Source organism: Mastomys coucha, unplaced genomic scaffold (assembly GCF_008632895.1).
Source record: "Mastomys coucha isolate ucsf_1 unplaced genomic scaffold, UCSF_Mcou_1 pScaffold14, whole genome shotgun sequence".
Taxonomy (NCBI): Eukaryota; Metazoa; Chordata; class Mammalia; order Rodentia; family Muridae; genus Mastomys; species Mastomys coucha.
The window spans coordinates 88,534,320-88,561,726 of NW_022196896.1; the positions used below are offsets into that span (position 1 = coordinate 88,534,320).

Sequence of the window (27,407 nt, forward strand, 5' to 3'; positions counted from 1 at the left end):
AAAAAAAAAAAAAAAAAAAAGAAGGGGGAAATGTCAGTGTCTGCTCTGAGAAGCTCTTGAGAGGGTGTATAGCCTTCAAGATTCAAAGTAAAGACTAGTCCTTGTCTTTGCTGTAGAGCTAAAACGACCAGTTTGGAGTCCTTGTGTAGTATGTGCTCAGTATGAGGTGAATCCCAACTGAAATATCGTGTTCTTACAAAGCCTGTGCCTGGATCATTGTCCTCAGGAAGAGACAGGTGTGGCTATGTCACTGTGTTTGGGCCCAGGGTCATGGACTTTAATCTATATTGCAAATGGAATTCGTCATAAGCCAGCTTATCTGGCAGCTACAGTCCCTTCTAGTTTCTTTCCCTTCCTCTCCATCAACCTCATCTCTGCATCTCATTTCCACCATAGAGCTCTTTTCTCACTACCAAGAAGACAATTCCGTAGTCAAGGTACTATCTTGCTGGCTCTCATACTTTCCTTCTCTGCCCCCCAAGTGTCTGTGATACTGCTTCTGTTTAGAGCCCTTTTCAGCCTGCCCATGGACCCTCCATATCTTGATAGATCTGTTTGTTTGGATTTTGCATTTTAGACTTTTCTATAGATCATGGATTTCCCTGGAGCAAGTATTCTCTTTGACTTGTTAAAGTCAGTGCTAGTTGATGCCTACAACAGTAAATTCCATGTACCCATTAACAGCAACATACAACAGTTGAGAAAGTCCATTTTATAACATTTCTGTATGCATAATACTTCATCTCATCATTAAAAATATCACTATAATTTTAGCTACTTAGTTATTTAACCAGACAGTTTTATTAGCTATAAAGTGATGACAATAGTAATGTGATTTGAGGTGGTTGATATATGTAAAACTATATAGAATAAACATAACACAAGTAGCCACTATTATTTTTTTTACCAACATCATCAATATTATTATTTTTTCATTATCCCACTACATAGATCAAGAAACTGAAGTCCACAGAAGGTAAACCACTAAGGTTTCAAGTCTTCCATTCCCAGGTCTACATTAAAGGTTATTCTTGCATCAAACCCTTTGTTGTTAAGCACATTTCCTTATAGTAAACTTATAGGAGATTTCCTAACATAGTACTGATATAGCATGAACTCTCCAGACATTGAAGCCTCCTCACTGTACGGCACGTGAAAGGCACCCGTGGAGAACTAAGGCAAATCTGTGCACTCCACCCTCACCAAGTGACACACGGTGGATTTACTTTTCCATCTCTACAATCTAGAGCAACACCTCCAATTCACGTGATCATAGGAAGTTTTTGAAGTCCCTATCAACAGTAGCAAGAACTGGCTATTTCTCTGTGTATTTTATTTCTCTTCATATTAATAGTGTATCTACACATACTTCTTGTTACCTAGAGAATGGTCCTTTCTCTTCACAGAGGAATCAGGGAGTAGACTGAACAGATCAATTTAATAAAACCCTTAATGTTGGGAAATTTTCCTCTCACAAAACCAGTCAGACTGAAGTTTAATTTGCCTGTGAGAAGTTAGTGCCAAATGCTCTCTTCTGTGTATTCGGGTGTCCATTGGCAGCGATGTTCCTATTCCACATGTACCTACCAGGCCTAAGGAGGTACTTTGCTGATAGAATTGAGTGTGATATGGATGGCAAGCAGAGGAGAGGGTGCTATATTATGACCCCTTAGGTTGTACTGGAAGGGACTCAGTTGTGAAATAGCTTTGGCTAAGAAGCTGATTTGCTGACTAATGCACTAGAACATCAGAGCGCCTCTTCATCATCTCTTGAAACTCTGCCTCCTTTCTTTCTGCTTTATTGTGATGAAAACACAGGACAGGTGTCACATTCCTATCAACCCCTAGAAAAGTTGACTCTTTCCTGGTCATGGTACTAGTTGGCCCTGACTCTTACTAACCAGAACTAAAGAGAGGATAGAATCCATTGACTAGTCATGCCTGGAGCACTGATACCCTGGATGAGAGATGAGGAGGTAGAGTACCCCAAGGAAAGTCAGGATGCTCATTCCACAAAGAAAAAGGTTATGCTGGATAGGAAACAGCGAAGGATACTGACAGCAGAGGGACAGAAGCAGGAGAGTTGAGGCTAACTGGGCTCTTGTATTACTCTTCCAGTTTCTCCAGAAGCTTTGCTGAGATGAAGGGAAGCAGTATTTTCCTGGACTCTGACCCTTCCCTGTAATCCAGCAAGGATTTCAGAACAAGAAAGGCTGATCATAGACTTCCCCAAGAGGGAAGTTATTAATAGAAATGTCACCTTCTTGTAACCTCTCTTCCCGCTGGCAAGGACTCTTTGGGCTGAGTTATAGGGAAATTCCAGCATCTTGTCAGATTTCACAACAACATTAAGTGGAACTTCCTTTTCATATTTGTCACCTCATTTATTTTGTGTGTCCCCATGTTATTAGTTTTACTGCCCATTAATCATTATATATAACAAAATATAGTTAAAATATGCCTAGGAGGCAGCAGGAACGGGTTTGAAAATGACAGTCATAACTAAACCAGGGGCAGCAAACATCTAATTTGTTCACTTGGGGACACACGAACATGAGCACCTCTTGCCCCTCATATGGTCGAGGATATTTCTGCATACTTCCCCATCTGGCTCAGAGAACACACTATACAAAATTGTTCATTGGTAAGATGGCAGAATACCCAAACCAAAAAGTATTCATAAAGAAAGTATACAAACTTGAAATTTGAACTGTGTAAAGACAGTTGACTAAGAACGACTTCTAGTCTATGAAATAGCACTCTTTAATTTATTGTACATACTTCTTTCATATTTATTGCCTTTGTTCAAAATACCAATATTATCAGAGCACTCCTTTGAGAAAAAATAATGGCTTCTGACTGCCTCCTCACCTAGGTGTCATCTTCATGGTAGATTTTGGTCTCCTACTCACTTCCCATATTTGCTCTCCATCCCTCCATGTGAACTTACAACCAGGAGGCATGTCTCTACTTTTCCTCATGCATTTTTCCCTTTGCAGAGAGCCTACACACCTCAGAAGTTGTGTTATTACTTAATTGTATGTTCCGTTCCTCTTCAAAGATAAAAGCAATTCATTCCTGAAGCTTTATCTAGGAATTCAGATCATACTGCACATTCTGACATCCAGGTGACCTCAGCATTTAGCCCTACTGGAACATCAACATTCTTAGAATATTGTCCATATATACATCTATTGTCTGGTGACCCAAAATGTCCATGATCTTGCCCTGTTACTAATTTTGTTGATTGTCTATAAGTTGGTTTGAGGGGAAAAGTCATTTCTCTGGTGAAAGAAGCTAAATAGACCTTTATGTATTCCCAGGCAGCTATTCCCATCAAATAGTGTTAGCTTCTGACTTCTTTAGAAAAACTGTTTAGGCTCTTACTAGGGATGACAAAAATAGAAAATAATTTGAAAAGTGCTAAGGAATCTTAGACAGAAAAATAGGAGGTTTTGATACAGAGTAAAAATTTAAAGATCCCAATGACCCTGGCCTGTATTATATAGATGAATAAGCAGAAAACCCCCTAGTGTAATATTGGATATACAGACACCATCACATGAATGTAAATTTTTCTCATTAAAGGAGACATACTGGTGAGAGGTGACATTTGTTGCTTATTTACTGTGCCTCAAATCATGTTCACAATTCTGTGTTATGTAGTCTTCCAAATCCTATAATGGCTGAGCTATAACTCTGTAACTTATGAAGGAACTGAGGGACAAAGAGGAAAGTACCATGGTAATAGAACTAGTACCTGGGAAAGCCTGAATGTCAGTGGTTTGATGCTGGTACTGTGTGAGTAATAGCTGCTGCTTTAAAGTGTCAGTTGTTATTGGATGTCATAGAGGCAACCAATTAGTGAGGGTATAACATGTCTCTCATTGATATTATTACTTAAGAGATATCCAGGATTTCATACAGGTTTGTTTTGTTTCAATTTGGAGACTTCATTTCAAGTGAATGGAACTAGAAAGCGATGCTGTGCTAATATCCAGCAAAATACACTTCAAATCAGCTACTAAGGGACTTTTGAAGATAAATTCATGTTGATTAGGGGACCAATCTAGCAAAAGGAAATAATAATTCTAAACATGTATACACCATGCATTGGTGTACCTGATTTAATAATATAACTCCTGGTTGTAAAGAAAAGATTAACCTGAAAGCAATAATAGTGACTTTGATAACCCCCTCTCACCAATAGGTAGCATATCAAAAATGTAGAGGAAAAGCTAAGTTAAATGAGACTATAGACAGACTTAATAGACATCTACTGAATATTCCATCTAAACACTGCAGAATATGTGTTCTTCTCAGCAGTCCATGCCATTTTCTTTAAAACGGGTCATGTAATAGAACTTAAAGCGGGTCTTAATGAATACAGGAAATTGAAATTATTCCCTGTACTCTAACGGATCACAGTAGAATAAAGTTATAAGCTAACAGCAAGACAAAGTAAGTACACAACACATGCAAACTCACAGTTTGAAAACTCACAGTGGAATGATACTTGGGCCTTTAAATTAGTCAAAATAGAAATGCTTCAAAATCCCTAAAATTGAATACAAATGAAAACACAGTATACCAAGACCTTTGGGAAGAAATGAATGAATCCTAATAAATAAATTTACTGCTATAAGTTCCTACATTGAAAAAACAATCAGAGAGATCTCAAATAAAGAATTAATGATATACCTTATGGCCTTAAAAAACAATACCATGAAATTTTAAAATCAGTAAATTAAAAGAAATAATAAAGATCAAATAGATATTAAAGAAGTGGAAATACAATAATTGATACAAAGAAATAATGAAATGAAGAGTTAGTTTGTTGAAAAAACAAATATAAATAATCTTCAGCCAACCTAAAAGAAAAAAAGACACAAATAAATAAAATTAGAGAGATATTATAATAGATGCCAATGAAATTCAGAAAATACTTCAGACATACATTAAAACATTATATTTCAATATATCATACTAGTTTACATAGAAATAGAAAGCAATAATTCTAAAGATCAAATGGAAGCACAAAGACTCTGGCTGTCCAAAGCAATATAAAAGGAACAAAAGAAAAATGCTGAAGGTATCACCATACCTGAGATCAAGTTATATTAAAGATCCATAATTATAAAAAAATCATAGTCTTCATAGTACTCACACAGAAACAGACATACAGATCAATGACATAGAGGACCCACATGTATACTCATGAAGGCACAGCCACAGGATTATTGACAAAGATGCCAAAACTATACATTTGAGAAAATGCTGCATTAAAAATTGGACATCCACAAGCAGAAGAGTAAAATTAATCCTTATCCCTCACTCTGTACATAGATCTGTTCCAAAGACCTTAATGTAAAACCTGAAACTCTGAAGCAGTTAGAAGAAAATTATTGGAAACATAGACATAGGCAAAGACTTTCTAAAAAGAACTCTGGTAGCTCAGGAAATTAATGCCAACAACTGACAAATGAGATTCCATTAAATGAGAATACCTCTTACAGTAAAGACTTCAGCTAGGGAGAGGCAGCATGTAGAATGGGAGAAAACCTTCACTAGCTACACATCTAACCAAAGAACCTACAAAGATGTATAGAACATTCAAATATGACAATGACTAAATGTTAAGAAGTCAAATAACCCAATCAATGCTCTAAAAAAAAGAAAAAAAACAGATTCTTCCCCCAAAAATGAGGCATAAATGACTGAAAACATAAGGTATTGAAAAGCACTCACAGAAATGCAAATTATGAGTACAATGAGATTCCTTCTCTCCCTCAGTCAGGATGACAATCATTAGAAGCTAACATCAAGTGCTGGTGAGGATTCAAGAGAAGAGGATCCTTCTACACCACTGGTGGAAAGATAAATTAGTGGGGCCACTGTAGAAATCAATACAGAGATTCCTTAGAAGACTAAAGATAGAGCTGTCCTCTGACATGGTTCTACCATTGCTAGGTGTTTTGGTGAAGATCTCCAAGTGAGGTTAAGTCAGTGTAGCACAGAGGTACCTGCATATCAATGTTTACTGCAGTTCTGTTTATCATGGCTACATATGGAACACCCTCGATGCCTATCAACAGAAGAGTAAAGAAAGAATGGCATATGTATATAATCAAACTTCATTCTAGCATAAAAAAATATCACTATGGGAATGTATATTCATGCATTGATAATCATATTTAGTGAATGAAATCAAAATCAGAAAGATAATTATCATCCATTTTCCGTCATTTATGAACCCTAGGTTTTTCATACATACATATATGAAATAATATGTATATGTGATATATGATATGACAGTAGAAACAAAACTGTCCAGGGAAGCAAAGGGGATTAACTGGAGGTTTGAGGGGAGAGAAGAAGACAGGCACAGGAACTTCGGGGCATGATCAAAGTACATTACATACATATACAGAATTAACCTTACCAATCTCAGCACTATATACCATGAGTATATGTCCAAGCATTGGGGAGATTCTGTTGTTCTCAGATAGCTCCTTGTGGAATTGCGTGCTGTCAGTTTGTGTGTATTCAATGCTGTGTACCTTGAATTGAGCACATCTCCTTTATAAAGCATTGCAGAAAGTGGGAAGAACATGAGCTCCAGGGGAGTCCAGGTCAAGCCCACCGCAAGCAACACTTGAGCAGGCTGGCTGAGTCTAGGGGTTCACACGCCTTTGTCTGCACTCTCAGAGGACTTGATGAGAAATGGGAGGAGAGCCAAGTGGTGGTTCTGACATTTAGGAGCCATAATATAAGTACAGCACAAATGCCATTGGAAATCCCCCACATTTGTCATAGGTTAGATTGAAATTCTTGCTGTTTTAAGCAGACAAAAGTTTCTTAAATAAAAACTCAGATAAAAGGTACCTTGTGTTAAAAATTGGTTACATAATACTTGCTGTGCATGTGTTATATCAGGATCATAGACAAATAGGTTTAGATTTGCCACAACTCAGAATTTATTGATTAACAGCAAAGTTCCAAGATCCAGGGTTTCAGGGTGACTGTTGTCCTAGCATCCCTGTTTCCCTTGGTCATCTTGGCCAAAAGAACACAGGTTCTTTTGTTCTAACATTAATTACTAATATTAGCTCTCAGGTTACACATTGTACTTCATAAAGTGTGTGTGTGTGTGTGTGTGTGTGTGTGTGTGTGTGTAGATTACTGAGTGACTCCAAGGGGTTAAGAGTCAGAGTTTGAAATTTGGCAAGCCAATGGGGATAGAAGAGTATTTCTGAAGCTAGTGCTGATGAGACAGTGAACTCCAACTGAGCTGCTATTGTAAGTCTGGCCCTGTGGATCACTAATTTGAGAGACAAGTTCCAAAGATAAGTTCAGGTATAGAAGTGAGTGAGCAGAACCATGTTCTGCTAAAAGAATAGACAGACAGGTATGGCAGGTCCAGACAGATGTGTACAGGTCATGTTGGGAAAACACTCATCTATGGACTAGAATGCCACCTGATACCAAATGGAACAACTCCTTGACCTTAAACTCCCAGGCTTCAGAGCTGTGAGAAATTCCTATTATTCATAAGCCACCTAGGTTTTTTTTTTGTTATTATTATAGAAGCCCAATGACTAGAAAATATGTAAAATACATGGATCTTGAAGCACAAGACTTGTACTTAGGTGCTCACAGCCTGAAAGAGAGCAGTTCACACTGGCAAACCCCACCACTCACTAGAGAACACACTCCTGTGGACAGTTCCTCCCTTCCTCTTTCCTTCTCTCTGCTTCACATCAGGAACTGGCAGTTGGATTTGTGTGGAATCAATGGGGCCTGGTGTGATCTTTTTGTAAGAACTTGGTAAAATGCGGTATATTGGACCATGCTGGTTCCCAGTGCACTTGTTCTGCATTTATCCTAGGAAGACACATTCCTGAGCCACCCAGTACAAAGTAAACATCTCTGGCTGGCTGGCTTCATTTGCCTTCACATTTTAGAACTAAGTTGATATCTCACTGAATGAATTCCTATAGAGAACTTGGAATTCATGCTGGCACAAAACTAAAATCTCTCGCCTTCCACTTCTATGGAAAACAGAAAACAAGACTCTGAGCAGCTAATGTTTCAGTTATATTCAATTATGTATGAAAGGACGAAAAATGTTTTTAAGTATAAGAAATGTTTAACCCTTCAAACTATAAATACCCTCCATGGGACATCTAGCATACATGTTCCCTCCCAAGGCTCTGGGGTCATTGTAGACAAGGGGGTGAAAAGACTGTACCAGAATGTAGATAACTTTCCAGGAAACAACATCTTCCTGATAGATACAACAGCACAGCTGCACCTATGAATGTGGTAAGGTTATGGCAGCATGTGTAAGACCTGCTCAATCTCAAGCCACACTAAATCCCAACATGGAGAAGGGAGGTGCGAATGATGTCTCACCCCTAGCCATGAAGCCATTGGCAGTCAACAGCTGTTGGGAGGAGAGCCAGTTTTCTCTAAGACTATGGCCCCTGGTAAATCAGCCATGCCCCAGTAGTAGGCCACATACCTAAGAACATATGGGTAGCACAAATAAGATTTAGGGACACAATAAGTGGGCAGCTAGAGGGTTAATGGATCTGGGAGGAGTTGGGGTATGAATGAATATGATCCAAAAACTCCTCCTGAAATTCAGAAAGAACTAATAAAAATTAAGCATACAAGTAAAAAAACTACAGATTCCTAGGATATATGTAAAATACTTTTGTGAGAAAACCTTTCACAATCAGTTACATATGGGCTTCTAGTTATGGTAATGTTTTAGAACTGTATTAGAATTATTTATATTATGCTGTGGAAGTAATGTGGTATAAAAGCCACATAAAGACACAACATACTCAATAATGCTAAGCACAAGAAAGATGTGCAGCTGAAGCAGCCACACAAAAAGAGTAAAAAGATATAAGAAAAAAAAATCACTGAAGCAGCCTGTGTTCAGCGTGGAAAGCCTATCACTGAGATATACAAGGAGGAGCTGGAAGACAAAGCTGTTCTCCTGGTAGTGATAAAAGGACGACGAAAGTGCACATTAAGTGGAAATGGTAGAAACAGTTACTGTTACAAAGAAAGAAGGAAAGTGAAGGAATGACTAGGGTAAAAAGAAAGGCAAGATACAGAGATGAGTAATTACAGGTGGAGCAGGAGATATTAAATTGTTGAAAGCGACAGAAAAGAGCCTGAGGTTGTGCTAACAAAGAGCAGATGCTGGATGGGGGCTCAGAGGAAATGAAGCATTAGAGGGTGCTTCTCCAGATAGAGAATCTCCGAGCATGGAACAAGGACATCAGTGTGTCTTAGCTCCCTGCCCTCTGCTGCTTGTGAGTTCTTCTATTCCTATATTAATCATTGACTGAGTACTACTCAGGACTGATGACACACTATCAATGAGGCTAAGAAAAGTGGAGACATTCACAGGTCCAGTTTCATATATAGGAAATAGCAGGTTGTTTGAGCCCTCAAATGAGTCCTTTTATTTTTCCTACTTTTATTATAAAGAAATATTTTCCTTAAAATAGTAACATTACCTTTCTCTGAGATCAATACTGGTTCCTTAATTTTGTAATATGTTATTTTTTATATGTAATACATGTAAATGTACTGTATACATACATACATACATACATACAAATGTGTGTATGTTTAAAATTCAGGAAAGCTTACAGAAGGAAAATGAAAACATTAAAGCGATCTAGTATATATTGAAGAAGAGGGTTGTATTCTTTAGTTGCCTTATCAGGTACAGTTTTTAACATAGAACAGAGAAACAGACACATTAGATTAGACAGATAGGCAGACAGACAGATATTTAATAAATTGACTCCTTTCCATGGAATCATAGTTTACATGCCTAATCTGCAAATAGTGTAATGATTTAACTATTCATTAGATTTTCTGGATATAATTTGAGTTAAAAAAACAAGAACATAACAAACAAAAAAACAAAACAAAACAAAAAAAATCACACCTTGACACTTGATATAAAAGAAGGAATTGGGGAGAAAAATATTTCAAGTATATAGCAACCCTTTGCAAACATTACAAGACACTTGGAGGGCCAGAGAATCCTCTGAATCCTCATAATCAAATGGGGTATTTGTTCACATAATCTTCCCATATTTTCTCTGGATATTCTCACTTGAAAACAGACAATGTTCGAGACAGGATAGAAGAGATTATGCAAATGTATGAATCATAATGAGAAGTTTACTATTGAACATTTGGATATGAGTTTCAAGAAATGATAAAAGACTCCAGGATTTATGCAACTAAGAAAAGATAACCCTGCTCCCACAGAACTTGGAAATTGCCAGTAAGAGGACTGAGACCCTCATGACAGCAGATAATGCAAAGCTAGATTGCATTGTGCCCCATGGTAATGAATAAGGAGCAGGACACTGTGATAAGCTTGGAATGATGATCAATATTTGGAATCCTGAGATAGGCAAGAAGGTAATTAGGCCCATTATGGACACAGTTAGCACAGATAACATAATTTGGGAAATTATACATTTGGAGATTATGGAGAATTTTTTCAAGGCTAATGGGTCTTCAATGATATCTATTAAAGCACGTAAGATGTTTTGCCTCTAGGGAACCCACTTAAAAAAAACCAAGTACACAAAAATTTCAGTAAATGTAGTCTAAAATGAAAGATAAAGTAAAATGTATTGAGGAGTAGTAAGTGGTTGTGATTTCCTACTTGGAATTTATAATAATTTTTCATTTGAAGAGTTTTAAGGCTATTAATTTCACATCACAGCTCCCCAGGAAACCAGGAAAGTGTTTCTCAATGTTTGCCCAAGCTCACTGCTCATAATAATGCAAGGCCAAATTGGTAATGATAGCAAGCCATCTTGATAAATGTTCAGCTTCCTTCAATTTCATGTTGAGAGTCCTGGAAAACATTGTAATTTTGATCCTATCCCTAATGTCCTACAAGACACAACCCCTTTAGTTAAGGAAGGACTCAGACTTTATTCTCACTAAATGCCTTCAGGGTCCTGGATATTATTAGAATCTTCAAGTTGCAGACCCTCTCAGACTTCCCTTCCATCCCTGCTCCATCCCTTTGTTTCCCTCTTGATACCTAGAAAGACTGTCTAGCAGAGACTCCCAGTGACCACGAGGCTAGGACTCACGCAGGTTATTCTCACTAGCCATTCAACCCTCCATTACAATCTCTCCATTCTCTCCCTTAGTCCTGTTAGCAAGCCGCTTGCAGAGCCCATCTTCCCACCTCAACTTCATTCACTGGAGACTACAGCTCTTGGCACAGACCCAGAGTCCCCCTATCCCTTTCATCTCTGTCTTTCCAGACTCTTCTATGTCTATGACAGCCTATTTGCAGGAGCCTATCTTCCCACCACACCGCCAACTCCACAGGGACCCTGCCCTTTGGTGTGGACAGGATCCATCTCTTTCCCACAGGCCCTCTCCAGATTTGCTTCTAACCCATCTCTATTCATCTCTGCCATACACTGACCTGCTGAAAACTCTCTACTAGGGAAGCCATACTCACCTCACCTTTCTATTATCTAGAGAGACAACAAAGGCAAGATACCAAATTAGTATATTTTATTGGTTTTATATATGTATGTATACACATATGTGTAAGCAATCACTGGATATAGAAGTCATTGATTAATTATTTTATACATATACATATATAAACATTAATATATTAATTGTTTCATTCTCACCAAGGGGGAAAAGCAACTTACTATGTATCTAAAAGTGAGTACTTTCTCAAATAATTTCTTATTTTTAATAAAAATGCATTAGAAGCAGTTTCATCAATAATGGAAGACCCAATTACTGGTTTTCTGGATTAGGCATTCTTTTATTGTGTGATTTTAATGCTTGAGTGGGAAGCTTAAACATTGCCAATGAAATCTCAGACTAATTAAATGATTATAGCCTAAGGGGCAGGGCAAGCAAGACTCTACTATTAATCTTACTAACAATATCTACTCTAAGATATACAGATGAATATGTAAACTTATTTCAAAAGACAAAATAGAAGGAGTTGTTTATTAACAGATGAGTTTTGAGCCAGACACATGACGCAGTGGGTAAAAGGTTGACTGTACTTGCACACTCACATGTATACACCATGCTTATAAAATGTCTGTTTTTCTAATGATTTTTAAAATAAGTAGAAATGCCTTATGAAGGCTTTTTCTTCATCCTGTGGTTACACTTAAGAATGCATTGGTGCTATGAACCAACTCAATTGCACTAGGCTAAAATTAACTTGAGATATAGAGAGATAGCACAAGGGTAACAATGGCATAATTACTGTCTTAGTCAGGGTTTCTATTCCTGCACAAAACATCACGACCAAGAAGCAAGTTGGAGAGGAAAGGGTTTATTCAGCTTACTTCCACATTGCTGTTGATCACCAGAGGAAGCCAGGACTGGAACTCAAGTAGATCAGGAAGCAGGAACTGACCATGGAGAAGAGCATGGAGCAGAAGAGGCCATGGAGAGATGTTCCTTGCTGGCTTGCTTCCCCTGGCTTACTCAGCCTGCTCTCTTATAAAACCCAAGACTTCCAGCCCAGGGATGGCACCACCCACAAAGGGCCCTATCCCCTTGATCACTAATTGGAAAAATGCCCCACAACTGGATCTCATGGAGGCACTTTCTCAACTGAAGCTCCCTTCTCTGTGATAACTCCAGCCTGTGTCAAGTTGACACACAAAACCAGCCAGTACAATTGACCTCTTGTCAACTTGACACACAAACACATCACTATTACGCCTCAAACCTTATTTTATTTATCACCAAGATCTAAAGTCCCACAGTCTTTACATATTAAAGGTTCAATCTATTTAAAATGTCCAATATCTTTTAAAATTCAAAGTCTCTTAACTGTGGGCTCTTCTTCTTTCAAGAGGGAAAAATATCAGGGCACAGTCACAATCAAAAGCAAAACCAACGTCTGGGATCTAACTCACGATCTTCTGGGCTCCTCTAACGGCTTGGGTCACTTCTCTAGCTCTGCTCTTTGTAGCACACATCTTGTCTTCTAGGCTTCAGATACTTGTACTCTACTGGTGCTACTATTCTTTGTGGTCATTGCATGGTACTGACATTTTTAAAACACTGCTGTCTTCTGCTATAACTAGACTTCACTAATAACCTCTCATAGACTGTCTTTATGGGGCCAAGCCTCAACTCTTTTGCATGACCCCTTCAGTCCTGGGCCATCAATTGCTAACCAAGGCTGCCCCTTCACCAATGGCCTTCCATGGCCTCTCACTGTGCTGAGCCTCAGCTGCTCTTTATGACCCCTTCATGCCTTCAAAACCAGTACCACCTGGGTGACTCTTACACATTACCAAGTCCTGCTGCAGCATAAGGTACAAACTTGGCTATCTCTGGAATACAGCCTCTTTGTGCTCTCAGAAAACACTTCCCAGAAGATGTCACCTCAGTCATCTCTTTTTAATCACTGCTAATTTCTTAGCTCCAGGTAACCAGCATTAATAGTCTCAGTAATGCAAAGTTTTCACTTTAGTAGTTCTGGTATCTTGTTTATCACAGCTGATACTTCAGCCCCAGCTAATCAAAATCACAGAATCTTCACAATAAAAACAATATGGCTCTGAAAAGAGTCTTTAATCTTCCCTCTGAAGTTTTACATGCCAGGCCTCCATTTTCTGCACTTTTCTCAACATGATCTTCCAAGTTCCCACAGAACATCCCACAGAGCTCTTAACAACCAATGGCTCTTCTAGCTCAAACTTCCAATGTCCACAGTCCTCCCCAAAATATAGTCTGGTTGTCACAGGAATACCCCACTCCTGGTACCAATTTGTCTTAGTCAGGGTTTCTATTCCTGCACAAAACATCATGACCAAGAAGCAAGTTGGGGAGGAAAAGGTTTATTCAGCTTACTTCCACATTGCTGTCTATCACTAAAGGAAGTCAGGACTGGAATTCAAGCAGGTCAAGAACCAGGAGCTGATGTAGAGGTCATGGAGGGATGTTCTTTATTGGTTTGCATCCACTGGCTTGTTTAGCCTGCTCTCTTATAGAACCCAAGACTTCCAACCCAGGGAAGGCACCACCCATAAGGAGCCCTACCCTCTTGATCACTAATTGAGAAAATTCCCCACAACTAGATCTCATGAAGGCACTTTCTCAGCTGAAGCTCCCTTTTCTGTGATAACTCCAGACTGTGTCAAGTTGGCACACAAAACCAGCCAGTACAGTTACCATAAATATTTAATGGTACTTAAGAGAGATGAATGATTCAGGGTCACATGTGGAGTATGGATGCTTGAGTCTCTTATAGCCTTCCTCTTGATGTTCACCATAGACCACCTCTCTCTGGACAGTTCTAGCCACTGTTATCCAGATCACCTGCCTTTCAGAAGCCAGTGGCCAGTTTTAAGTACCAGGCAGGTGCAGGAATCAGAAGTCCCATAGGAAGGTACTCAAGCTCATACTGTATATTGGCATGGAGACCTCTACCTAGAAATCTAGGGTAAGGATTTCTCCATGTTTTAAGAATCTGTTAGGAAATGGTAACCCTCCATCTAGTCAGTAAAACTTCCACCTTACAGCGTTAGATAAAGAGGGCATCCGAATGTGTTGACCCCACCACGACTCTGAATAAAGAGAGTACCCATCACCACTATCTACATGTTCCTCTATCTCTACCCTAAGCATGGACTGAGTGTTTTTCTGGGCTGAGTGTGATGGTTTGCAGATGCTCAGCCCAGGGAGGAGCACTATTAGAAGGTGTGGCCCTGTTGGAGTAGGTGTGACCCTGTTGGAGTAGGTGTGGCCTTGTTAGAGTAGGTGTGTCACCATGGGTGTGGGCTATAAGATCCTCATCCTAGCTGCCTGGAAGCCAGAATTCTGTTAGCAGCCTTCAGGTGAAGATGTAGAACTCTCAGCTCCTCCTGCACCATGCCTGCCTGGATGCTGTCATGTTCCCACCTTGTTGATAATGGACTGAATTTCTGAACCTGTAAGCCAGCCCCAGTTAAATGTCCTCATAAGAGTTGCCTTGGTCATGGTGTCTGTTCACAGCATTAGAACACTAGCTAAGACACTGAGGATATACCATCAGCAAGGCCAAGAAAGTTTAGGTGGCATTCACGAGTACAGTTTCCTTGGTAGGAAAATTATTGATTATTTGACCTCCAGATGAGTACTTTAACCCCCTATACACTGCCATAATAAAGAAATTCCAAGTGCCTTTGTGCCCCTGATTGCTGTACCTGCACTGCACTTGAGAACTGCTGAGGACTTCATATAAGCAGGTGGTTAGTGTACCAGAAACTGAACTATATAGGCAGTTCTTCAGGGACCTCTATGTCACTTCTTTATGGGAAAAATCACAGCATAACTTCTTCACAAATTTTCCCATTTCTATTTTATATATATACATATGATTGGTTAAGTTTGTTATTTCACTATAATATACAAATTATACATGTTATACATATTCATGTATGTATACTCATACATGTATATAATATATAATTGATATATTATATTCTGATTACTCTCCCATACCCTCTAATATATTACCCCATTTCTATCAACTTCCCCTCATATCTATGTTTCCTTCCCCAATTAATGATGCTTAACTGTTTTGTGACCTGTTTAGAATAAACAAGGCTCTCTGCATTACTACTGTGCCAGAACTATCCACCAGAGTCTAGTCGGTTATCAGTAGGCACAAAACAAAAGGGCTGTGCTTCCCTCTTCACTGATCTATTAGTAACGATTAGCTCAGTAGTAAGAGGTAAAGCCCCTGGCCCATCCTTGTGTTTACCTGGTGTTGTGTAGTCATGAGTACAATGGCTGTCCCTTACCCAGAAGATTCCACATGTTCAAAGCCTTTTCTCATAACTATTACACTACCTCCACCTGCTGCACCCTGGGCCTTACTTAGTATAATGTGGCTGTCTTGTATACTCTTACACACCCATCCATCTTGACGGCTATATCCGATTTTGGTTTGGGTTGTTTTGATTCTGTATTTTTCTGGAAGAAGGTGAGTGAATGTGTCCAGTAATATTTTATTATAACACACAAGGATTATTTTTATTACATGAGATATTTCTTTTAACAGTCTTCATAATTGTATCATTTCCTTCAGGACATCCATGTGTGTCAAGTTCATGTTTATGAGGGAACAGAAAGTTCATTGAAACATAGAGAGCATGGCCACCTGGTAGAGAAGTCTGAAAAATAAAAGCCTTGCTCTAAAGGTTGCCATTTGCGACTAGCCCAAGCTGGCCAGGAAGTCACCAAGTACTCACCTACAAATTACTTCTGTGAATACTCAAAATGAAACAGACAGGTGTTCAGATCTGGGCACAGTCCATCCCATGACGAAGAACACCTGGTATCCATAGATCATTTGCCCAGACAATTGCTCATAATCGGCCACAGCCTCTATCCCTTCAGCTACAAAGGAAAATGTGAAGAGTCATCATATTTGGGGGTGACTTCAATGGGTTTGAATGGCTGAGGCTTTGATTTTGATAAATTGCTCATTTTCTATTACTTCTTCAAGGAGACTTCTACCTTTATAGGGGACTTGGGAAAAAAATATCATCTGTGTGTAAATGGTGAGACTAGAAATAGAATGGGAACTGTCTCATCCTGAAAACTGTAAAACTTACTGCACATTGTCAGCCTAAACCGAAACTGATGAGGGTGGGTAGCAGTAGGGAAGAGAGATTGAACAGACAATCCATCTTTCTTCACAAAATCTCTTCCTGATAGGATACTTTCCTCCAAGTGTTTCATTTGGGGCTTAGTATTGACACTCACCAGCTAACAGCTCCCTGCCCAGGCAACTTTGACCTAGTGTGAAAGAATACAAAAGGGCCTCGTGAAGATTTTTAGCAAGGCCTCTAACTCCAGGAAATTCACTCTGGTCTATTCATAGCACCTGTACATCCTTAAGAGGACCTTCTTGGTTTGAGGACTCTTCTAGCTAACATCAGTGTTTCTTCCATTTCTTCCTTGTGTTTACTCCTAGGAATGAATAGGATTCTTTTTTCACCCTAGAAGAGAACCCTGGGGCTCAAATTTAAAGTCTAAAACTCAACTTTCCCTTTTGATTTTAATTTTACTATGTGTCTTAGGGTCTAATGGTACCCAGCAGCACTTGTAGTTTCTCATTTGGGATATGCACATGTGCACGTGTACACATGCGACAGCACACACACACACACACACACACACAGAGAGAGAGAGAGAGAGAGAGAGAGAGAGAAATTAATTGCCAACTCTATCAATCCTACAAAATCCATGACTCTTTATGTCCAATTCTCTTAGAATCAGTAACTGTGTATTTGTTTTTCCTCAGCAATGCTTGCTGAGATGTATGTGGGCTCCTTTTAGATAACATGCCTCATATCTCAGATGATTTATTCACTTTCAAGTTCCCTGAAATTTATTGCTAAAGGTTGATGCGAATGCTTACAGTTTGGGCTCTAATATAATCTCCCGAGTGGCAATTAATAAATAAAAGATGGCTGCTGTTGTTGACAGAGGATCTAGGCTTACTCAGTTAGCTCTTTTCTTCATGTTTTTTTACCAAATTTCATGCCAGATATCCCTAGGGGTTAATGCTAAAAAAATATTTTCTGTAAATTCTAAAGCGTTTACTGTTGTATCAATATTCCCAAACCTCTGCGTTGCCTTTTGTTTTCCTTGTCAGAAATGATCTTACTTGATTCTTTTTTTTTTAATCTCACCTTCTTGCTGTGCATGGGAGGAGTGCCTTTTTCTGGATTTAACAGTAACACAGCCTTAGTATTACGCTTGCACATAGCACCTGCAATTTGTCCCTGAATTTTCTTGTCTTTTTCTCAGTCTCTTCTCAGTTTCCTTTATTGACTATGCACTGTCACCTATAAAATGTGGTGTTTATTGTCATTGTGTGTGTTGTTTCTGTAAGTTTTGCCTCCTGTAAGTTAATGATGAAACCATGATGTAATATCCAATTTTTGCACTGTGCTGGCTTGGCTGGGTGGGCTCCATGGCTCATCTACACTAATCACTTTTGTTTTAGAGATAAGGAAATGCACCAGTTTAAGAACCTTGACCACAATCAAGTAGAGAACAGGTACAGAACACATCCTGAGGTTGCAAAGTTCATGATACAGACAGAAAGGCTACAATTGGACTGTCTCTGCCTGCTCAGTGCCCAGTGGGGACATGAAGTGTGTAACTTTAACATGTTCCCTATCTTTCCTTATCTACAAATGCCAACAGGGGCCAGGGATTCAGTTTCGTAATAGACCATTTGCTTAGCATACCTAAGACCTTAAATTTGATTCCCTAGCTCTCAAACAATGCCTTAGTATCAATGCCACAAGTGAAAGGATTATAGTGAGTTAATATCAGTAAAAGACAGGGAGGTGCTTGGCACACTCTGAGAATTCTGTACATTGTTAGCTATTATTACAGTTCTTTACATATTCCGGCAAAGGTGGAAGTATGTGCTGCTAACCAACCTTACATGGCTGTCATATACACTAGACTTATCAGTTCTGCCTGGCCCTGTCTTATAGCCCTTGTAGTATACAGTGAGAAACTAGGGTCACATCTGTGTTGGCAGTGGAAATAGAAATGAAAACAGGGATAACAATATGAAAAGGTAGAGGATCTGTCAAGCGTTAGGGTGTCGGTGTGCATTGAAGTAGATATTCACATACATGACCCTTTCTACATGTTCATGTCACATCTGTGGATAAGCTGCACAGTCATTATTTTCAGAAGCATGGTGCATACTCTTGATGACAATAGCCTCCCTGGTAACTGGAGGGGAACAGAGGGGAACAGCCAGGCCTTGATAGAACAGCTTGAATGCTTGAACAAAAGCCTTAATGGAATTATTTCTATCTTGTAAGTAACCATTTGGCTACTAATATTTTCATCACTTAATCTTGTTATTGATAATAAGGAGACTGGCTGGAGAGGAGTGGAGGTCGAGGAATGGAGGGGAGGGGAGCAGGCCTTGGGCAAGAAAAACTGTACAAGAAGAAGATAGTCTATGGTAAAAGATAGGCTGGTAAAGCTCTCTTATGTTTTACATCTCTGTGCTGTAATTGTCTATTATACTAAAGAAGGCTCCTCTCCTGCATTCCAAATGGAACTAGAATTGGAGCATCAACACTAGGAAAAGTTCTTTGCTTTGCTTTATTCACAGACTAAATAAATTTAATTCACCATGCATTAATTGTCTTTAGGATAATGTAAAGAACTTAAATATTAGACTTCTAATCACTAATGGCCCTTGATTTCCAGGCCAATCAAATAAACAACTCTGGCAGAAATGACAGATACAGTGGATGTGATGACTCGGATCAGTACTAAGGGGATGCACATATTGTGTTAGGTGGATTATGGGTCTGGATGCCTCTGCCTGGGAAGCAGAGGCAGGCAGATCTCTGTGAGTTTGAGGCCAGTCTGTTCTACATAGAGTTTGTGTGTCTCTCTGACCGTATGTGTGTACATGGATGTATTTTCTCTCAAACATACAATCTATAGATAATGACTAATTTAGTGACTTTTCAAGTGCACATGTATGTATACCTATGTGTGCCTATATACACATACATATAAATTTCCCTGTATAAAACAAATTTAAATTCTGTCATCTAAAAACTTACCACAGCTGTAGACAAAGAAACTGGGGTTCAGAGGACGGCAGCCTACTCGCAAAGCTGGAGTTCAACCACCAATGTTTACAGTCTTTCTAAACTGCCCAACCAGAACTAGTCTCAGAATAAAGAGTCTTTCCACCATAGCTCACTACTCCATCATGGAGATGGCTGACCTTTCACTTTTTCTCTTCCAGACTCTCCAGGCAAAGATTTTGGCCCAACTTTGGGTCTGAAAAAGTCCAGTTCCTTGGAGAGCCTACAGACTGCTGTGGCTGAAGTCAGGAAGAATGACCTGCCCTTCCACAGGCCCAGACCACACATGGTGCGAGGCCGGGGCTGCAACGAGAGCTTCCGGGCAGCCATCGACAAATCTTATGATGGGCCGGAAGAGGCAGAAGCTGGTAGGGCCATATGCCTCCTAAATGGGTTCTTCTTCTTATTAGCATCTGCATATTATAAGCGAAAATGTGCACTTAACTACTGAAAAAAACATGATTTAAGGATCACAATTATATTTTTGATATTAAAAGTAATTCATTTTCCTGATATGTTTTGCCTTTTGGCTTAAGGAACATTAGATTGGAGGATGCAATGTACAATTTATTTCACAGCGCAAACGGAAAAAAAAAATCTCTTTCACTTTTTTAGAAGGACCAACTGTCATTTACCCTTAGGGCAGGAGCAGTAAGCATGCATTTCTTGGCATTCTTATTTGAATCATTAAAAGCAACATCAACTAGAGAGGACTGACTGCATTAATTGCGTAGGAACAGTGGGTTATATTTACACGCAAAAACTCTTTTGGAAAGAAACTCACCCTGTTTGTTTCCCAGCATGTGGTTTTTCTGAACTGATCGAGGTTAACAAGCTAGCTTTTAGAGAGATTACTGCTTTAGCACATTTCAAGCCTTTTGTGCTACCAGCTAGCAACCAGTGTGGCCCACTCCTAGCCGCAGACCTTGCTTGAAGTACCCACGGCTGAGAAATCCTATCTTCAAAGGGTACAAGTAGCCATGTGGTTCGGTAGAACACGGAGTTCTTGTATTCCTTCTGTAGTTTACATTTTGACGTATTTTATATATACTAGCAGTAAGTGCCCCTGACCATGCATATTGATTTTTCTCTCCACAGATGGTCTGTCTGATAAGAGCTCTCGCTCAGGCCATGTAGCTCTGAATTGTGAGTCTGCCCCTCAGGGAAACCCCGAGCTAGACAATGTGGAAAATAAAGCCAAGAACATCAAAAAAACAAAAGAGAAGGAGAAGAAAAAAGGAAAGGGCAAGCTGAAAGTCAAGGAAAAAAAGCAGAAGGAGGAACATGAGGACGCAGAGAGGAAAATGAAGAGGAAGGGCTTCGGAGCCATGCTGAGGTAAGGGCCTGCTGCAAAGGCACTTGGCATTCTTTCTCCACGCCATTGTGTATGCTCCAGGAAAAGGTTCAAGGCTTCTCTCATCTTCAGCTATATTCATAAAAATCAAGACATTCATAAAAGTTAAGGCTATTAACTGTATTTTTGTGTGTGTGAAGAAGGCACAAAAAGCCTTTTGGGTGTCCCCTGAGGCTTGGGCTGACTTGCATCTGTCAAGCTGTTGTCAAAAAAGGCCCCACACTTAGGAGGCCATAGGAAGTGTTCCCTGTGTGTCTCTGCACAGCAAGAGCATGAGGCTGGTATTAACCCATTCTTCTGTGACTTCTGATATTCAGGTCTCCCACAAAGTAGCTGTTACCTGCAAAGGCACTGTGATGGCACTGGAAATGTACCTGGGATAAGGGCTGTATGATCCTGGCCTCAACCTATGATCTTCCACGTCTCAGGCACAGGTTTCATACATCTTTTCTCCCTTCCTTTCAGGCTGAGGCTAGGGCCATACCTTCCTGAGAGCCCTGTGGGGCTGGGAGATGTGGGAGATAAGATGTCACATACAGTGGATTCAGTGGCTAAGAGCACTGAGCATATCGTCAGAACACAATTTGGTTCTTCTCATACAGCCGTCCTCCAAAACACACTCCGTTGAAACTCTCCTCTACATTTTGGTATCCTAGTACTGTGGCTGATTTCTGGTCATTTGGCCAGAGGTTTGCACAACTACTCCAATGTAAACCAAAATATATCTCCTTCCTGGGCATAACTCCCTTGTCTGTGGAACCTGTGTAGGGGAAGGGCACTGGAAAATGTTTTAACTTGTTTAGGTGGTACAAACTGACTACCAGGGGTCCTTTATGAGTGAGCACCTTTGTGGGTTGTTCATGAAACTCTTTATTATACCAGTTGCTGCTGGTGGAGAACACTTTCACAGCTGACTTCTTAAGGATTGCTTGCCCTTAGCCCCTGACCTCAGTGTGCCTAGAGTCTCCTTAACCAAACTGGCTGACTCCTTACATAGAGGCAGAGAAGGCATTAGTCTATGTAGCCACAGCAGTGGCAGCAGCGACAACAGCATCTACCCTGACATCTTGGATGCAGACAGTAATGGCTGTACCTACATAGTACCTGCCGTAGCATCTAGCTGGCCTGTTACAAACAATAATCTCCTACCCCTCCAAACCACTCAAGGGCAGCTTGTTTCCACTGCTCTCCCTTCTCCTTTGCTTATGACATGGGTCTCACACCAGCTTTGCTTCCTAAGACTCCCCCAAAGTGACTCAGGCACCAGCTTGCCTTCCTACCCAGGACTTGCCAAACTCTCTCAACATGCCCTGGGCTTTGCCATTGTGTCAGGGCAGAAGATCCGAAAATGTGTGCTCATCACAAAGCAGACAGATTTATGAAATCACTTCTTAGTTCTCAGAGGATTTTCTTGTAGCCTGTGTTTAGGGGAGTGGGAAGTAAGGTAGAGGTACCCATCTCACTACTTTATTACTATAACTCCCTATTAAATCTATCCATCTCCATCCTTTTTGCTATGAAAGACAGATGGCATATGATAAATTTAACCATATTGTATAAAACCTTTAGAATATCTATCTCTTAAAAATGCTGAGGAATACAGGATACTAGTTGTTTTCAATGTCAAATCTTCAACTGATATTTTTAAATATAAAAGAAAATTCAATTATCTTATTCCATCTTTTCCTCCCTTCCTTCCTTTTCTTCTTTCTGTGTGTGTCTGTGTCTGTGTGTGTGTACATGTGTGTGTGTACGTGTGTGTGTATGTGTGTGTATGTGTGTGTACATGTGTGCGCGTGTGTGTATGTGTACGTGTGTGTGTGTGTATGTGTGTATGTGTGTGTGTGTGTACATGTATGTGTGTGTGTGTGTGTGTATCCATGTGTGTGAGGCAGGCATGTTTCTGAGTTCGAGGCCAGCCTGGTCTACAGAGTGAGTTCCAGGACAGCCAGGGCTACACAGAGAAACCTTGTCTCGAAAAAATAAAATAAAAAAAGAAGATTTCAAATTTAAAGATCAAACTTTATGTTACTGACTTATAAATGAGGCAATATCTCACCTACAGAAGAAAGACACTTGGGTACCTAAGCAGATGATGTGGGATTTATAAATACCAAAAGGATGAAGAAACCAGAAACAAGGAACACAAGTGGATTGGCCACTATAAACAGCTTTCTTCCAGAGTTATAGATAAAGGGACTTCCTTACCATGGTGTCTCAGGGTGACAGGATCTTTTTTGATCAGTTACTTTGAACATTCTGATATTTTGAAAACTTGCCCATTTCTATGTTTATTTTGATTGTGTAGTACCTAGCACAAGTTCCACCTTCTGCTTTAGCCTTCTTCGGGAGCTCTGCATGACCTGTAGTCTAGTGACTCTCAGTGAGACACGTCTTTTTGCTGGCCCTGAGATAAGGCAGTTGTCCTGAGTTTCCTCAGAGAGCTAAGTGTAATCTCGGGGTCTCACAAGCAGAAATGGAAGGCATGGGAAACAAGCGTGGTGCAAAATAATGCAGCATTATTGCTGTAAAAATAGAGGGAGGTGATCATGAGTCAAGGGATAAGGGTGGCCTGTGTAAGCTGAGATTGATGGGGCAATGGCTTCCCTCTGGCCAGCCCCTTAATTTTCACCCATATGCGTTATTCAGGCCTCTAAGATTGTACTAATTGCTTACAATATCAACAGAAACCAAGACAGTCATTATCATAAGTATTATTACTGCTTTTACAATGTCATAGTAATTTATAAGGACAAGTTTCCTCTTTAGGGTATTAAAGAAAAAACTATAAATAGGATTTAGCCACAATAATCTGCAAATATGAAAACTGCCAGCGATTCACAGGGTCTGTTTCTGAGACTGTCACCAAGTTAAACCCTGACTGTATTTTATGTTATGTGAGTAGCTCTGTGCACTTATTGCCTACAAGACAGGGCCAGTTCTTTCCCCTTTTCCCAATATGGTCCCTATCTCCATGTAGTGGGAGGCACAGGCCCTGAATCCTCTAGACACACAGCACCCTGTCTTTTGTTCCCTTTCACTGCACTAACAAAATTAAGAACTGAGAGGTGATGTTGGATTTTTATCTTTGGTATAAAAATAGCAACTGTTTTCCATAGCCTTTTGCATCTGCGTTGGTGAGCATATTGGAGTTGCTGCTACATGCACGCACTCAGCAACAGAGAACACAAAAGCTGTTACCATTAGCCAACAGATTTTGCTTTAATTCTCATCTGTTACTCACATGCTATTGACTTAGTTTCTTTCTTATTTAAAAAAGATTGATTGCTCGAAGGTTCTCTTAGAGTTAGATGTGACTTAAATATGCATTATTTTCCTCATTGTCTGCCCCGCTGTGATGCATTCCTGAGCATAGGCTCTGCCAGTAGTATCTGCAGTTACCCCATGGATAGTGGTACCTGGCCACAGAGGGTCAGTGGGGCCTTAAATCCTGCCCCCTTTCCTCATCCTAAACTGTGATATGTTAGCAGTGGCTTTATTCTCCCTACTCAAGAGCCAAGTGTTTTTACCGTGCTGATATTAACCGTTCCTAACATGTTGATGGTAGAACGGAAGAGCTCAGGTTATTTTTTTAATTTCACCCACCCCTTGTTCCTACTAGAAAAGTTTTGGAAGGTTTTTCTCATTCATCTTTCTACCCATTGTCTAGTTTGTATGTTGTTACGATTTGCTGATTTTAAATTATCTCCTTGCATGAGTCAAGTCTGGCTCTTACAAGGGCCATAAGTTATATGGGAAAATGTTCAACTTCAGAACCTTCCAGCTTTGGCAGTTACCTTATAAACTATGTTTATTTGCTGCTGGGAAAGACCTTTGATGGCTTTGCTGTTAATCTTTTGCTCATTTTGATACAGAAGTCAGAGACAATGTACAGATCCTTTTCACGGTAATCTTTGACTGTTACAGCTCATCCAAGGGTTCTTTCACTTGAGATGGAAATCACTAGGGGGCAAATGAAGACATCTGAACAAGGCATTACTGGGACTTGTGCTTGAGCACAGAAAGATGGCATGCAGGATAGGGTTACAGGGATGCTCTGAGCAGAGCTCATATAGACAGAAAAGGCAGTTACATGCAGGCACACAAGAGGCTGCTGAGAAGGTCAGCATTTCTGCATGTGCTTTGTCAGTGTGCTGCTTTTGGCTCACTGATGATCTACACATGCACATAGGATTCATCTGCTCTCTGCTCATAAAAGATCAGGTGTGTTCACTGCCACTAATGCAGGAAGGCATGTATCTGTCATCTTCTGGCCTGCATTTTCAAGGCTGGAAGGAGAGCTTAGGGTGGGGCCAAACCAGCAACTCCTGTATCTGGCCAACTGTGGAAACTATTTTACCAAAAGCTGCTTGCATTCAGACAAAAACCTTGGTGTGGGATTCAGGATCCCCACTGATCTATCTCCAGTCAAAGCTTCATGAACTTGACTTCCTTGGGTATCACTGCTCTTCAAGACATGCTCCTGCAGAAGGGATATCCATGACTCCTGTAACCAAAGGACAGAGTTCAAACCCTTCAGTAGACAAGTTCAATGCAGCCAGTCCCAAATATCCTTTGGCCACAATAACGTCGACCACAGTGGAAAAGCCAGCAATTACCCTCTGATTTCCTGGTTGTTTAATAATTTTGTCAGTCTCTCGTAATTCTTAAATGAAATTCCTCATGTTTCAAACCAGTCCCTTTATATAACAGTTTCTGCTGTCTTCTCTTAAGCGTCTAAGTTACTCTTCAAAATCCATGAACTATCAACATGCACTGGACACTGAATGAAAGGCTTGAAGTTGTTAAGTTCATTTTCCTTTGGTGTGTGTGTGTGTGTGTGTGTGTGTGTGTGTGTGTGTGTGTGTGGTGTGCATCTCTGTATGTGTCTGTGTCTATTTGTATCTGTGTACACACACATGTAGTGTATGTGTAAATGTTTTGTTTAGCTTTCTGTTGTATGCGTATAAGTTATGTGTGGGAGTTCATATAGGAGCCAGATGTTGATGCCTAGTGTATTCTTACTTGCTCTCTTCCTCATTTTTTCTTGAAACACTGTCTGCCATTGAGCACAGAGCTTGTGGACTCGGCTACACTGAACACCCCATGTCTCTCTTCCACTCTAGCACTATGATTCTAGGTGTGTGCCCCATATTTTCTTTTCATGTGGGTGCTGGGGATCTGAACTAAGTTCCTCATGCTTGAATAGTTAACATCACACTAACTAAGCCCATCTCCCTAGCCAATTAAGTTCATTTTTCTCTACCTTGTCTAGACTTTTATCCTAAAGGAATTGTGTTTAGTTAGTTCCTTCCTGATAGATTATCACAGTATATATCATGCTGTTAGGAAGGTTTTCAGTTTTGCCTGCTTTTAAGTTTTGCTTACCTATATTCATTTGATTAATAACATTTATTGATTACTTTGTCTTTGCCAAATACATTAATAATCATTCTTTTGTTTACTCAACAATATTTATTAAAGTCCTATCTTTACACCAATTGTTGTCCGGGGAAATGGATAGCAAGCAGCGAAATCCCAGCTACTATGGCAATTTCCCATCATAATAAAGAAAGAGAAAGTCAAAGATAAATACAGTCTTCTCCTGCTGTGTTTAGCACAAAACAAGGAAAATGTCACATCAACATACAAGCTGTTTTTAACTATGAGGTACCCAGGGAGCAAAGGGGCATTCTCCAAGACAGCCCTGGTACTCTGGTAAAGAGCAGAGCCTTCTGGGCTAACATGATTGTAAAGGAGGAACCAGTCTACGGCTCCTACAGGGTTTATATCCCAGAAATGGTGAGAGACTAAGGAATACATGCCTGATCCAGAGAAGTCAAGATGATTGCAGGCTACAGTAGGTGCTATGGGAAACTACAGAGGGGCTAGCATCCTCTCACACTGCAGCTGTCTGCGGCCTAATTGACCTTGTACCTTAAACTTCATGGGATCTTCAGCAGATGGATTATCTGAACGGTGCACGCTGCCACAGAAGCCATCTCACTTTTCTTTCTTTTTTCTTTTTTTTTTCCTGTAGCATAGAAATCTAAAGATTTTCTGTAAACAGATTTCACAACTATAACAAAAAGCAGTGTATAAACTTCAAAACATGTCTGTCCAGTATGCAAAGCCCTGCCACAGCTAAGTTAGGCATTCAGAGAGGAATGATACACAGTAGAAGTGGGGACATTGGCTTCAAGCTCAGTGCATGAACCCTACTCTTCCTGATCCAGCAGTTGGATGTTTTGAATCATTTCTTCTTCACTCAGCTTCAGATATTGCTTAGTTTTCTTTTTTTCTTTTTTCTTTTTTCTTTCTTTTTCTTTTTCTTTTTCTTTTTTTTTTTTTAAGAA

The 27,407-nt window shown here is 39.9% G+C and overlaps 1 protein-coding gene across 3 annotated transcripts in view; it reads left to right on the forward strand.

Moving 5' to 3' along the window:
- The window catches only part of Pard3b (par-3 family cell polarity regulator beta), a 997,480-nt gene that overhangs the window by 679,937 nt on the left and 290,136 nt on the right, over positions 1-27,407 (forward strand). For all 3 annotated transcript variants that reach the window (XM_031367697.1, XM_031367695.1, XM_031367696.1), the window contains exons 17-18: positions 19,859-20,065; positions 20,796-21,033. In XM_031367697.1, the coding sequence (XP_031223557.1) occupies positions 19,859-20,065; positions 20,796-21,033 (445 nt within the window). The remainder of the gene's footprint in view (positions 1-19,858; positions 20,066-20,795; positions 21,034-27,407) is intronic.